We start from the raw sequence: 15,650 nt of genomic DNA, 5'->3' as shown, positions 1-15,650 counted from the left end.
ACAGCACTCACCGACGCACTTATTCTTACTGTACTCTAATGTGTTTTTTTTAAACTGTCCTAAAATTGTGAGAATTGTTCTAAAACTTACTGTTTACCATGTTGTTAGTCGCTTTGGTTAAAAAAGCGTCAGCCAAATGTAATGTAATGTAATGTAATAATCAAATAACACTCTGATACCCATGCAGAAAAAGATAATGACCATGACAGCCCACCACGAGGTCTCATTCCAACAAATCCGACCCACTACCTAGTTTGACACCCCTGGTCTAAAAGGTGAGTGAAAATACTTTTGAAGAATCATGAAACTACTATGGGGAAGTAGAAAACTAAACATCTACCAAATCTCAACAGACATTTTTTTATATAGATGTTGCAGCATAACGTTGTTATAAATAGGCTACCGCATGGATGCTCTTCCTGTCATAACCATTCAAATAAATGTCAGATCAAATGAAAATGTAGGGCACTGGGAATTTTTCATGTTTATTTACAGTCAGTGGCAGTCTGAGAAATCACTGTCAACATATTCCACAGCTGTCTTCATTTAGAATATCTCTAAATATTTTTCGAAAGATTATTTACATTTAGGTCTTGCCATCCCTCCACCACTGACTCATCTTTGGATTTTACAGTCAAAACGCATACAAAACATCCAAATGAACAAAACAATAGGACATGCATAGAAACACAGGCAGTTCAGATTATGGCTTTCATTACTGAATTGGTCTGGAAGCTATAGGAAAGGAAGAGGGGTTCAGATATGGAATATTTCCTTGGCCCATTTCTCCTGGATTAAAAAACAAATCTCTTTAAGGCAACAGAAGTGGTGTGACAAAAGAGAACCTGCCCACTTTGCCCCATGCACTCTTTGTAAGAAAGATAATGCTTTAAGTATGACGTACAGTACATCCGTGTGATAGCTAGAGGACTTGTAACAGTAGTGTGATCACAGTGGTAGGTGCTGGCGATAGTGCAACCTCGTAGGCGCTAACCAAGAGGAAACACACCTTCCTGTAGAACAAAGGTCAGCATGGAGGAAAGCACAGATGTCCAGCTCAGCAAAACCAACATTTCACAAAGAAAGACAAACACAACAGGGACCTTTGAAACAACTGCAGAGCAGATAAGCCTAAACTAAAGCCTCCTTCCACTGTTATTTAAAAATAAATGTCCTGTTGTGTCATCAATATTACAAGAAATGCCCATAAAAGCAAAACAATTGAAGAGTTTGGTTCCAAAACGCTATATCCTCCATTTTCCTGAATTTTTACATTTTGATTCTCCAGTAATTTCAGTAGAACTGTAATTGGGTATTGTTATTTGATTTATCTTTACTCAATCAAAACTGCAATTGGATTGATATTACCTGAGATACACTATTAAATAATATGATTTATTGTTTTTAAAATGGAGATATAACATTGTGGAACCAAACTTGGTAGCATGTGAAGCAACAGTTGTTTTCCATGTGGTTTCGTCCATCAGAACTGTGTAAACACCCATGCAAATAATGGCGGACAGATACCAGATAACCATGATCAAACTAACACTACATTGGCCAACCCTTATTCAAAATAAAATAAAACAAAGCACACATGGAAAGACCCTGAATAAAGGTGGACATTCATTCTTTTTACACTAACTTGATTAAAATGTGTCTCAATTAGAAATAAGGCTTTACACGTTTAGGAAGGCTACTTATATAGAATGCATTTGCTCTCCGTCACAGAATAGTTTATGGATTCAGTGCAGAATGGAAGCTCAAAGAGTCCTCACAGAAGAAGAAATGTGAAAAACTGGGACGGATTATAGAAATGAATATGGCACTTGGACAGGGATGGATTACTGCACGGGCCTACCGGGCCCAGGGGCCCATCATTGCCTCAATACCAACAAATCAGGATGTAGGCTATGAATCTGATTGAATTAAAGTATTGGCCATCCTCAGAATGCACCAGAATACAGGAAATCACATCATACAAATTGAAAAAATTCTGGGGGAAGACCCCCAAACCCTCCTTCTCACATATTACAATTCATACTCCATACAACAATTAGTGGGGGGCCCTTAATACAACTGGGCCCAGGGGCCCGAAAGTTCATAATCCGTCCATGCACTTGGATGGTCTTTTGCAGCCATGATTTAGCTTCACAATACACTTTTGTTTTGTAGCCATGGCCGAAAAGAAAGCTGTATACAAAAAAAAACACATAATGAACAATAATAACAGTTATATGGTTGGAAAGCAAACCTACTCACAGATTACAGGCAATCAAAATCTTACCATTTAAGTACATTTATCACATCATCTTTTTTTTTAGAGAAATTAAAATTTACATTCCTGAAATAGTGATGCGTGTTATCTCTTTTTGCCCACGTGCATCTTTGGAAGACACTGTAAGTTACAGTAAGTAAAATATTTTTCCAGCAACTTCTTGCTCTAATGATCTTAATGGCACTTTTAAAACACCCCAAACATTTTTTTGGGGAAACAATAAAGGTGTTTAGAGACGTTTGGCATAGTTTTTGCATAGTGCATGGTCCCGGATGTCCCCCCACCCCCCATTTTTCATGTGCGGCTGGTGCTGTGCAGAGCCGTGGTCTGTCACGGCGAGAGTCTGTGGAAAGAGGGCTGACTTTGCTAGCTGGAGCGACTCTTGCACCTTCACCTGGGCCTGTTCAGGGCGGCAGGCCTCCTTCTTGTGCATGCCACAGTCGCCAGTATGCAGGACCCTGGAGCCACATGCCACAAGCACCTTCAGGGGTTTGGAGATGCACGTCCCAGAAAGGTTCTGCAGGGTCCAGTCCCAGTTGTAGTCGTCGTAGGTGCAGTACTCGGTGTTGCAGCCCATCATCTTGTAGTAGACCTCCCTGGAGATGCCCATGCCAATGTTATGTTTCGTTGACAGCCAGCTCGCTGTCTCCAGCTTGCCTGACAATTCCTGAAAGCGGCCAAGGCCATCGTGGTTGCCAAGGGCCAGCATATCGCAGTCCGGGCAGTCAGACTTCTTGTGCTCCAACATGCCCTTGAAGAACTGATAAAAGTCAGGGAGGATGTAGTTGTCCTCCTCAATGAAGATGGTGAAACCGCTGAATCCCTGAAGAGCATGTACCCGCTCCCACACAAAATGAAGTTTCCACCACCAATGGTGTTTAGTCTGTGTGATAGACGCCTCCCGGTAATGACCATAGGAGTCTGGGTGCTCAGCATTGAGGCATTCTGATTTGATGGCCTCAGCCTTGGCTATATCCCGTGGACAGTCCTTTGGATCCTGTCCAGGAAACTCGTTTGGATAGAGCTGTCGGCTGTAAGGGAAATAAATTTGCAAAACCTTGCAGAAGGTTATCCCTTGAACTATATCGGCCATTTCCTGGGAAAAATAGTCATGACTGAAGATGATCAAAAACTTGTGAATATCTGCAGCATTTCCCAATGACTGAATTAACATCTTGAGGTAAGCTGGTCTGTTGTGAACTTGCACAACAATGACCACTTCGGGGTCACCTGGGAACTTGTCATCATTCTGAATAACCTGTTTGAAGTTACTGTCATAAACTGATGTGCGCATGTCCATGACTGATCCATACTGAAACTTGCTTATGACAGTGGCTTGGGTGTTGGGGTCCTGAGGTGGGGTCTCGGGAGGTTTCTCTGAGACTATAGCTAATTTTGTATATATTAAAATTAGCACAACTAGGGAGACGAGCAGGAAGGCAATCAGGTTTCGTCGGAGAAGTCTGAATCTCATTTTGTCACATTGAGCTACAGACATTCATGAATTCGCTTGCAGGCTACAGATGGGAGCACAGACAAACATTCGTGTTCATGGTTTAGAAGTGCGTTATTAAACGTTTTAGATTACGCACTCCGTTTCTGCAGAAAGTCTTCAAATACGCATTCAACACATTGTTCTGTAGACGAGATCATCGGCGCTTGTGTCGAAGTAGACTATGACATTTGCTTAACGTTAATTTAGGTATAGCAGCACCTGAGATGAAACAACACAAATAAACCACCGTTAGGCCGTTTAATTTCAAACTTTGAAAGTACAACACTCGTATTACTTCTATGTTGTAGTAGCTATACAATCTTAAAGTTCACTCACCTTATAGAAATTGTCATGTGTCATAAGAAACTAGAAACCAGGAAGAGGAAAAAGACAGTTCGTGTACAAGGGGATGACTAGAAATTGACTGCTGACGTGTACTACAAACTACAGCCAACGGGAGCAGACAAAACTCAAAGTTGACGAATCAGTGTCCTACCTATGCTCTTGTAATTTGAGAAGGGATATCACGAATCGTTCAGGAGGTCTGTAGGCCTACAGAGAACGAGGAAGAGAAGTTTCAGCCCAACCCATCGACTAGGCTGCAAGTTTTTTTTCGTGTCAAAACTTTTCGGGACACTGAAGTATAGGTCTATGCCTGCTCTTACGGCGCTCTCATTTTTGGCGGAAACAAAGCAAAAGTAACCAGTTGTAGCCTATCTAAATATTCTGTCAACTCGTTACAAAGTTAGACTTCGATACCCTTTCAAAGGGTTAAGGGAAGGAATTCTGTTCTGCTTGCAAGGATATTATTCCAGGCCCCATTTAATTAAATCTTAATTGCTTCCCACGAGAGTTAATAATGGGCCCTCCAACCACGGGGCCATGTTGTCACCATTCTATTCGGCACTGTTCCCCTAATGACACAAAAGATTACAGTTAGCCTAGATCTTAATGTGAAAAATTAAAGAACGTATTACAGTCATTCTATTATGCAGCTGCACTGTTACTTCTACTTTCTGTCCCCAAATAATAAAATGAAGTTATTAATAAGAAAGTTATCCCATCACAATTATCCAATATATGCAGTTTTTTTTATCCTTTGAGAGAAAATAGCCATAGCAAATCATTCTTTTTGGTCTAATCTGGCCTAACAATGTCCTACAAGTATATGAGGGTAACAGCACTTCGTCTTTTACCCTCTAGGTGGCAAGAGTAGGACACAAGTACAGGACACTCTGATATCAGATCAAAAAAAAATGTGGTAGGCTATGCACTTGGGTGCAATTACAACCTAAACACATAAATCATAATTTGCACCAACTATTTGTGATAAATGCCAGATAAAGACAATGTAGCATTTTGAGAGGTGATTTTTTCCTCTGGCACCTTAAATGTTACTCAACAGTGAGGTAAAAACAGCCTAATAGCTCCCCCATGCTTGTGGCTAACAATGAGGGGAGGAAGTCACACTTATGCAGAGCCACTCATGACTATAGGCTACATAATAATATGCCACAATGAACTGTTCCTGTTTCCATAGCTGAATGGAGTCGCTGGTTGTTCCAGGCCATCTTGAACTGTTTCCTCTGGAGGAGGTGCATGCCTTGTTGCTCAGCGCACACATAAAATATTTCGGATCTGCTTCCCCTATAATGATTTACGGTCTGGATCAATGTGATTCAGTAATGACAAACACATGTGCTCCAGCAGCGTTTTTTGCAGTTTGTCACAAACATGATAAAAAGCTTTCTTAGCCTATAACAAAACGCTGTCGATAAAAAAAATAAGAATTAAATGTATAATTCTTTCAGGGATCTGTTCAGGTATGGAGTTGAACTAACTGGACATGATCACATGATAATTTTGGTAACGGCTGCAGTTTACAAATTTGAAGATTAAACAGCGAAATTTGAAACATTTGAGTGTCTGAAGTTTTTAAGATCAGTGTACAAGAGCAGCCAAAATGTTTATTTCTACTAGGCCTAATGTTTATTTCTACTAGGCCTAGTGACACAAAATTTAGCCTCAACACAATTTATTTATCTGTGAGTTGAAGTAAATTAGCAATAATGATTCAACTGGAAGTGCTTTGAAACTCGACATCGAAACAAAAAATCCCTTCCATATGTGAGCTCAGTGACATTTGCAATAATTACAAGATATCTTCATGAAATACTGAATTAACACTTTTTAAAGAAATATATGACATTTGAATTCACGATGGTGGATTTCTGCTGTAACTCCTAATTCAAATATTCTAGAAATAAAGACCCAGTAGTCCCATAGTAGGCACAAGGCTTTGCATCCTCAGTCATGCTTTTGCTTTGCTGAGGCAACAGCACACTCCACTTCAGCATGTGAACATGTCTGTAACAGACTTGCAAAAAGGAAGCACAAATTACTCAAATAAGCACACAAAGATTTGATTTCATGACAGGTAAAGGTGCCAATGTGTTGGCCAAGTGACAGTGACTATCATTTGATCTTGATACCACTGGAGGCTGACAAATTGTTTGTTCCATGTACACAGTAGATGCCAGCTATATCATTCTAGTATATTTGATAGTTATTTGGTCCAAAACAAGACCTTCATCCAGTTCACCTAAAACCTATCTGATCATAATATGAGTTAATTGTTTGACTCCAATTTGTTTATGTGCAAACATAGTAAAAGAAAAGCAAAGCAACATCTATTCAAAGTTTCATCAACGTCCCTCTCATACATGTTGCCTATACAATACATGCATACTGTATGTGCAGACTTGCATCCTTGTTTTTCTTTGGCTGGGACATTTGGTTAACATGCAGCACTCTGTGTTGACTGATTGGATATTTCATGATATATTGTCTTTTTTTATTCCTCTGTGAATGGAGTATAATTGAGTCTGATTAAAATGTAGCCAAATATATATTTGTTTTAAATCTTGACTGAAATGGCTTAAAAATGATCTGTAACAATGTAACAATGATCTGTAACATGAACAATGTCAAATATGATTGTGCTCTTTGCCAAATCAGATATTGTTCCATAGAAAGTACACTATTTAAGAGGAAAAGATCATTTTAGTTTGTTTAGTTCAGTTGTTGTTTTTGCATATTTAAGCAGGAATTCAGATAACAGAGTTCAGTCTAAATATTGATATTTTGAATCATATTGCAAACAGACAACATAAAAGTCATGTCAACTTAAGCTCAAAGTCATACTCAGTCAATAAATTATGTTATCATATTTTACGATTGTGTTTGCACTCAGTGAGACATATTTAAAATATCCCAACTCCCTGGACAAGTGAATATGATCCATTCATGCATTTTTATATGGATTAAGTAACACATTTTTACTGCCAAAGCATGTATTAAATACATTTGATATCAGATATGAAGTTAAAAATCCAAAAAATAAATGAAAAAGTATAGGCCTGTAAATCCAACCGCAGCAAATGAAGAAAAAAGATCATATTAAACAAAATAAGGTGGGAAAACTTGAAATTGATTGAATTAAAATTCTCTATTTTTATTGGAACATTTTGACATGTGCAGTGTTTCATGCGAGCCAATATACTTCAGGAAATAATGTGTTGCAATAAAATCTAATCAGTGCCTCTTTGCCCCGGGTCCACAAGAATAATGGCAGCTTCAGGCCCACAGCTTAAGGATGTGTCTGCACCTCTCGTATGCTGCCTCCCTAACCAGACAGTCACTTGTAGCATGTGATGCAACAAATCATATTGAAAACTGTCTGGAGAAGAAACTGGAGGACACAGTCTGTTGACAGTTTCACAAAGAAAATAATGGCTCTCTTTAAAGTGTAGCCCTGTTCTCTACTCTGGCAGCTGTTTTTAGGAAAAACTGTTTATCTCATCAAAGAATAAAGTTGTCCTATGTGTTCAATTCAATTCAATTCAGTTCTAGTGTATAACCCCTGATGTCAAGCCAGGATCTAGAGGACATGGCTGTGTATGGCACCGTTCAAATAAAATTGAATGAAAGAGAAAAAACAAAATGACTCAGAGTGCTACTAAGAGAGTCAAAGAAGGAAAGTCAAGACTCCACAATCACCACCTCCATTGCAATTGATTAATCCAGATGTTTCATTTATACTTCAGTTTGCATTCTGTAATATTTCTTCCATCCTAGTGTAACTCATTTAAGCCTACATGCTCAGTACCCAAGAGATTATGTAAGTGAATTCATATGTCCATGTTTGAAAACAATGGATTCGTTACCAAGAGGAAGAAAGCAGACATTTTTTTCCTTTTTGGTCACAAGCATTCAAAAAAGGACTTTTCATAACAGTATACTTGAACTAAACTCTCTTAGCTGTACAGAAATATTTATCTTACGTCTTTGACGGTGTTTGGAATAACGTACAAATTCAGAATGTGATTGCACTAAACAGTATGTTGTTCCACCCAGAGACAGGGGAGAATGGGTGTGTGATAGGCCCAGGTTATTTGGCTACGATAAGAGACTGGAGACCAATCTGTCAAATGTAATACCCCTTTAATGTTGGATAAGTTGAATAACTATGTTTTAAAACACCCTTTATAATAATAGCAAGGTTAGGCTTGACTTTAACAACAAAGCCTTATCATTTTTGCATGTGTCAGATCACTGTATACACAGCTAGAAATAACTCATGGCTGAGTCATTGTTTTGAATATTCCAAATGAACTGCATACTCCATCTGTCTTCTCTCCCTCTCTATCTCTCTGTCTCCCTCTCTATTCTCTTCTTCTCTTTACTCTCTCTCAGCCACACACCAACATACGATATTCTAATATATTTTGAATTGTCCTCTTCCCAGCATAGTTTTGAGTCAGTTGTTTAGCTTAGAACTTAGTTCAGGCCATTGTTTTTCACCTAGATCTCTGTACTTAGCTTCCACAGCCCAGCTCACTAAATAGCTCTGTTTTATGTGGACACTCAATATATACACAAGGATCTTAAGCAAATGAGTCACATGTTTAGTGCAGCTTTAAGAGCATTTATAGATCTATGAAAGAATGAGGAACATGAACTTGGGAAAAAAGAAAAAAGACTTCAACCAATCCTTGTGAAACTTTGTGAAACTTTTCCTGTAAAAGTTCAAAAGCCATCCTTCAAGCCAACAAAGTGTAAACTTAGCAAATGGAAAACCTGAGGAGCTGACTCGCCTCAGCATAATATGGTCAAAATTAATCCTCATGATTTCATCGCGTTGTTTTGTTTATCTGTAATGCTAAAAGGATCCGTTTGAAAGGCCGACACATCACTCAAGAGTCTCTATGGACTGCATAGTGAGTTACAGTGGCGTGAAATAATCCTTGGCCTGTAGACAGTTTGGTTGGTACAAGCTAAAGGCTTGTGTTGGGTAGGGCTGGTTTTCGTAAACAGTAATGTTATTGTTTTTCGAGAGCACAATATTTATAAAAACACATTTGTATCCATGCATGTGTAACTACATTTTTTCATGACGTTTTTAATGCGAAGTGTGAAGGTTGGTTGGGGTGTTGGTTGGGGAGTTAAACATGCTGTTTCTGACATGTGACTCTTAGCTATTCGGATCATCTTACATGCAACAATGTCTCCACCAGGCTCGTTGTAAATACATATTACCTCATGCTAAGTAACGGTACAGCACCGACATCTCTGACAGCTGTTTCCAATCAGCACACCCAGGCTATGCCTTGACAGTCATACATCCTCTTTCAAAGAAAAAAAAATGCTGGGGCAAAAAAAAAAAAAAAGCATGGGCACAGAAGGCGCTGAACGTACGTCAGGATGATGACTCAGTCACCTCAGCTGCAATTGAATGCAGATGAGTGTGTTGCACAGAGCTATGCGATCATGCTCCTGTGACACTTACACAAGAACAAGACACTTGTGTGAGTGTGAGTGAGAGTGAGTATGAGCACGCAAGGGAGGAGTGTGTCTCCGTGCAGAGTTAGTGCCTGGGTGTGGATATCTGTCTGGGACCAAAATATGCGTGAGGGAAAATATTAACCCCAAAGCTGCCCACAACCCACACAAACATTCAGTGAAATACCGTTCCCCTCAAAAGGAAATGGGCAAAATCAAACCACATTTAATACCTGCATCTCCTGGGTGTGTTTAATGCATTCGTAATGCCCATTCTTTATTTTCTATGTTTAATTTTCTTTATCTTTATTTCATTTTTCATTTTTATTTTATTTAACATTTAAGCCACAAGTCTGACATAATGTAAAGAGACAGTAAGAGAGAGAAGGAGAAATACCAGGCATACAGGTGGTAATGTGTGCCAATGGTTTGGGGCATGGTTACATTTAGAGCAGCTTACAGTATCAGCTTACAGAATCGTAGTGTAGTATAAGGTGACAAAAATGAACCAGAGCCTGGTCTGTGGACGCTCTCAGGCACTATTTTGCAATACACCATGCCAGTGACACTGGCACTGAAGAAGAAGATTCTTTGTCAAAGCTCATAGTAGGTCTGGAAACAGTTACAAAGTTGGACTTCATTGACTAAAGGCAGTTTGTTGAAAACTCCTTCAGAAGAAACCACTAGAGCAGGAGGACGTTCTTTTAGGACAGCTGTAATCTCCAAGAGATGTCCCAAGTCAATTCAACAGCTATTATTGACTTGGGGCATCAGATTTAGTTCCAACCCAATTCTTAATTCTTGTCACTTTTTAAACTTCAGCTCTGTATACACTGCTCTGTTGCTGACACGTGCGTGATTAATTTGCCTCCAGGGATCTGAGCATATCCTGGAACACACTGAGGCACACAATGTTACGGGCTGCATGTGGTTTTCTGTTGTTGCAACTGGACCCAGCTCAATTTGGATGTCCTTTCTCTCTCACTGCCCCATCGTATTCAGAGGGAAACCTTCCCAGAATGGCACAGGGAGTTTTTAATATATATTTTTTAAATGAGTCAGATGAAAGATCTGTACATGGGTTGGTATCATATATGTGTGTTGTTATATGACAGAGGAAAGAGACAAGAAAAATGTGTTCACAGATTGTTCGTGTTTTTGAATGAAACCAGTATGAGGCAGCATTCATCATCATTTCAACAGTGCAAACTTCTGCTTTTTTGTCTCCCTGCCAATTGTTTATCTCTTGTATTCCTCTTGCATTTTGGGGAGAGCATGTAGGCTACAACACGCACCCAATAGCACGCGCTGAGGGTGTTTGGCTAATTAGAAAAAGAACTTGCTCTGCTGTTTCGATCACCGAGGCGAGAGGCAGACAGCATGGCCCTGGAGTACCCTCAAACTGTCACCGTGCAGATGGACGACCACAGGTTCACTGGCTACGCTAGCTCCCTAACATGAGTCTCTGAGCCAAAACGCCAGTCCTAATGAACAAGGGATATGTTTACAAAGATATAAACAAACAAAAAACAAATACACAAAACAAGTAATAACTTTGCTTGTTTTTAAAACAGAGTAGGTGTTGTTATCACTTCTCATAGCAATGTCAAAAAAACAAATAGCATATGCATTTGCCAGACATTGGAATGCACCAGCATGTAAATGGGGGAGATCTTAAAATATAACCGTGGGAGTAGCATTCCATAAGCTGATATGCTCGGACTGACACAGTCATATTGTGAGCATATAGATTTTTCATGCAGGAGCGCACTCCCTTCATTTCACTCAAGACAAGCAGTAGAATACATTTAGGGGTTTGCCAAGCCTACTGGCAGCCATTTTGTCTGATTGCTACCAGATCTGTTGAATTTCCAGTCATCATAAAAGTGCAGTTTTTTGCAGTCTTCCTGATTGCAGTGTTACATTGTAAAATGTGCATGATATGCTATCCTCAGAAACCTTGTTTTATGACTTGGAAATTCATCTACAGAAGCATGAAATAAAAAAAAACATCACCCACGTCAAAAGCTGAATTTTTAGGATCACAATAGGCTGCTTGTTGTGGTGTTGGCTCAGACACATGTGCTTTTTCACACTGCGCAATCAGATAAATTATTGTGTTTGCCTTACACTTCACTTGATTTGCTTTCTCACACAACAGGATAGACCCTAGACTACTGCAGAGGCCAGATGTCTCTCATAATATCAACAGAAGCAGATGATGGAGCATGCCTTCAGGAAGCAGCTGGCTTTGTAAAGGACATGCTGGCTCCTTCCAGCACACAAACGAGAATGTCCGAGAGCAAGTCTCTGAGCAGAGAGGAGACGCATAATCTGTCAAGTGTGTATGCCTGTGTGGGATTACAGCAAGGGGGGGGGGGGGGGTCTGTTGTCCTTGGCCTCTCATGTTAGTTGTTCACCCATGTCCATTATATATGGCAGGCTCTTGGGTCAAAAGTTCATGTTGTTCTTAAAGGCTTCAATTTCACTGCTGAACAGATTAAAACCCCTCAAAACCTCATTTTCAATAACATCGTAAATTATGGGATGCCACATTCATTTGCAGATATGTCCTCCTCTTCCACCAAAGATTGTGGCTTCTTCAACTGGCTCAGCCAATTAAGTAATTTAATACTTGAGGCAAAGATGAATGTTACATATTTTTTTAAAAATAACTACTCTTTGACCACTGGGGCAGAGGTTTGATGAGGGCTGTGCTGCCTATATATGCTGAGAACTGGCTCACACAGTTCACAGCGTATAACCCTAACCCTGACACAATAGTGGTTACAATTCTGGGGAAACGTTCTTGATATTTGAGCTCAATTGCAAATCAATTCCAAATTAGCAGAGCCAGAATGAGTTTATTTTTCATTTATAATGCATTGAACATTACAATCATGGACTGCTCTTATAAATATGGCTTCTATAAAAACAGACTTTTAGCTCTAGTAGCAACTTGTGTGTGCTCAACTTGAAAAGCTGCCTGTGACTGTCAGAAGTCCTGATACCTGACTAAGGCAGATGTGGCATGTCAGATTATCATCAACTTTTCACAACATCTTTCACAACAGATGTTTCTGCTATTTGCAATACCATTGCAATCATTTAACATCTCCCCTCCTATTGCCTAACCTTTTGAAATAAATTATCTAAATGATGTAGATGTTGATGTTTAGCATCCACCATAAGGCCTTGTAGTGTAAAATAAAAATACACACATTATTCAGTGTATATGTGTATACCCAAAGATAAAAGATCATTGGCTGCATAAAAACCAAAAAAATCCGTCAGGATAAGCAAAGTATCTATCTATCTATCTATCTATCTAGAATATGCCGACCATGCGCAGAGCAGTTTTTGTTGTGGTGCATTTCAGAATCCATTAAGAGGCAAGCAGACCACTGGAATGATCTGGCCTGTAATAACTCGACCTAAATGCTTTTGATAGATTGTGGTTAACCCCGACTTTGGCAAAAATAACATGGAATTTCCTCTCTGAAATGAATTGAGGGGAAAAAAATATATTTTTGAGAAATGTTTACGAGTTAGTTGCACCTTTTCCCCCAATTCACACAAAGGGCTTATTTAGCTTGGGTACAGTACATGGCTCGAAGGGTGAAATGGTCCTCATGAAAAGAGCAGCAATCCCTGGCAGGAACCCCCTGTTCTCCTCCTCAGGCCTCCCTTGTGTCATCACGTCCTCGCTGCAGGTCTCCAACAACAACAACAACAACAACAAGCATCTGCAAATGTGCGTCTTCAGTGTTTTCCACACAATCGGCAGCCACTAGAGGCGATCCGTTAGATCAATTCTCCTGAAACTCGTAGGAAATGGAAGCGCATTTCAACACTTTCTTTTTACGAGGTGTTCTGATCTTCTACATAGGGCTATAGGAAGTGATTCCAGTATAAACATGCTATAATCACTCCTTTCAAGCCTTTGTTAAAATGCAAACATTGTTATAGTCACCCTGTGCCTTTAACTTTTAATAGAATAATTAACCAAAGCTTCAATAATTGCAGCCCCTAATCCATCTGTTTTCATTTTAACTGTCTGGCAAGGGGATTGGCCGTTCCGCACAGGGCCGTCTGAAATAATTTATGGGATTCAAGCATTTTCTCCCACACTTTCAGCTTTACCTTTAACAAAATCAAATCAGAGACTAAATGGAGCTAACAATTACTCCCAAAAGTAATTTATGGGATTCAAGCATTGTCTCCCACACTTTTAGCTTTACCTTTAACAAAATCAAATCAGAGACTAAATGGAGCTAAAAGTAATGTCTTGGAGTCCCAAAAGTAATGTCTTTCCAGTTGATATAATGTGATCTACATCTGTTGTTTTAATGCATTCTATGCTCCTAAGAGGTAATAGCTCTCGCTAAATCTGAGAGAGGAAGATTAAGACTTTATATGCCGTGGCAAGAAAAAGTTAGTCACAAGTGTAGACAAACGCAATCTGCTTAAAAAGGAGAATACCGGTGTTTTTTCACATAGATCTCTGTTTCTCGAGGTCACCTAGTACTGTCGGCATGGAAAAAAAAATTAAAACCATCGATTCTACAGTACCTAGCTTGGGTTGCTGCAGGACATGAACCCAGAGTGTAGCACTAGCTGCCTGGCAGCTCCAGCTGTTGGCTGAAGCAACTCGAGCTAGATAGAACCGATTGTTTTGGGGTTTTTTTTGTACCAACAGTACTCGGTGACAAAACAGGGGGCAGCTGACAGTAGCCAGGCTCTGTAGGCTCAACATGTGGCCTGGACAGGCAGCCTGTGCTGGTCAAGCGTTGGCATCTATTTTTTCCACTACTGCGCCAGCTTTGTCTCCCTGAGTCTGGGAGACAGACGAGTAGCATTGTTGCAGGGTTTCCATGACAATATCATGCTCCCGCAACACAAACATCAAGAAAGGATTTAGCTACAAATACACTGAACAAGACTAACCCTCTCACTACAGTACATAGCTCCACATGCAGCTCAGAATAGCTGATGTACACTCTTAAAATGAATGTGTTGTCCCTATCTGGACACAGAGATGTGTTAAAAACAACGCAAGTTGTGTTGTTTTCAACAGATTTGTTTTAAGAGTGTAGGGGTTGCAAGCTTGCTATCTACCCAACACTGTGGCCCTTGATGGGATTGAAGGGGAAATGTGCTCCACGGTTCAGCAACAGTAGAAGACAACTCTTACCCTCATGGACCCAAGGCCCAAGTAAGCATAAAAAATGCCTATGCCTAGAGCCGGGTCTGTATTTTTGCTATCTGGGAAGAAAAGGAATCAACCACAATGAAAAACACAAACAGTAATCCAACAAATTATACAGTAAGTATACAACAAGTATACAACAAAAAAACTCAAATAAACACATTAAAACAAGATAAAGACGCCTACCAATTATCTGGGGTTGAGCAGAGAGCAGTGTGAGGTTATAGACGGATGATGAACTATCTTTATCATCTTGTATTGAACATAAAACATTAAGCGAACCCTTGGTAATGTGATGATTTAACATTTTCTTCAGCTGAACAAAGACAAAATTGTAATTTTATTTGGTAAAAAGGAGGTAAAAGACTTAGGGTTGCCACTCTCCTTGATACAAAAGGGCTGAAGGCAAAGTATACTGTTCTTTCTTAACATCTTTATCTGTAACATCTGTATTAATTGACAGTGATCTACATTTCAACAGCCACATGGGAGTGATAACTAAATCAGCTTTTTTATCACCTCAAAAATATTGCCCAACTTAGAGGGCTGATGTCAAAACATGACTTAGAAAAACTCATTCATGCAATTATCTCCAGCAGGGTTGATTACTGCAATGGACTGTTCACAGGCCTTCCTAAAAATACTATTAAACAGCTTCAGGTGATACAAAATGCAGCAGCAAGGATTCTAACAAAAACTAAAAGAACTGACCACATTACTCCAATTCTTAAGTCCCTGGCTTCCAGTATGTCACATAATTGACTTTAAAGCAATATTGCTTGTTTATAATTCAGTAAATGGAGCAGGACCTAAATACCTATCAGACA

The 15,650-nt window shown here is 39.5% G+C and overlaps 1 protein-coding gene across 1 annotated transcript; it reads right to left on the bottom strand.

Moving 5' to 3' along the window:
• Positions 1-461: 461 nt before the first annotated feature.
• On the bottom strand, positions 462-4,219 carry LOC121711894 (alpha-1,6-mannosyl-glycoprotein 2-beta-N-acetylglucosaminyltransferase). Its single transcript, XM_042095765.1, has 2 exons — positions 4,110-4,219; positions 462-3,992 (listed from the first exon to the last, which is right to left on the bottom strand). Exon 2 carries the CDS (start codon positions 3,774-3,776, stop codon positions 2,508-2,510), a length of 1,269 nt encoding a protein of 422 aa, XP_041951699.1. The 5' UTR covers positions 3,777-3,992; positions 4,110-4,219; the 3' UTR covers positions 462-2,507.
• Positions 4,220-15,650: the final 11,431 nt, after the last annotated feature.

Source organism: Alosa sapidissima, chromosome 6 (assembly GCF_018492685.1).
Source record: "Alosa sapidissima isolate fAloSap1 chromosome 6, fAloSap1.pri, whole genome shotgun sequence".
Taxonomy (NCBI): domain Eukaryota; kingdom Metazoa; phylum Chordata; class Actinopteri; order Clupeiformes; family Clupeidae; genus Alosa; species Alosa sapidissima.
The sequence above is the reverse complement of the archived record's forward strand: the minus strand, read 5'-3'. Positions and strand labels throughout refer to the sequence as shown.

Excerpts from the sequence above, each read along its gene's own strand:
- LOC121711894 (XM_042095765.1), bottom strand. The coding sequence starts at position 3,776 with ATGTCTGTAGCTCAATGTGACAAAATGAGATTCAGACTTCTCCGACGA.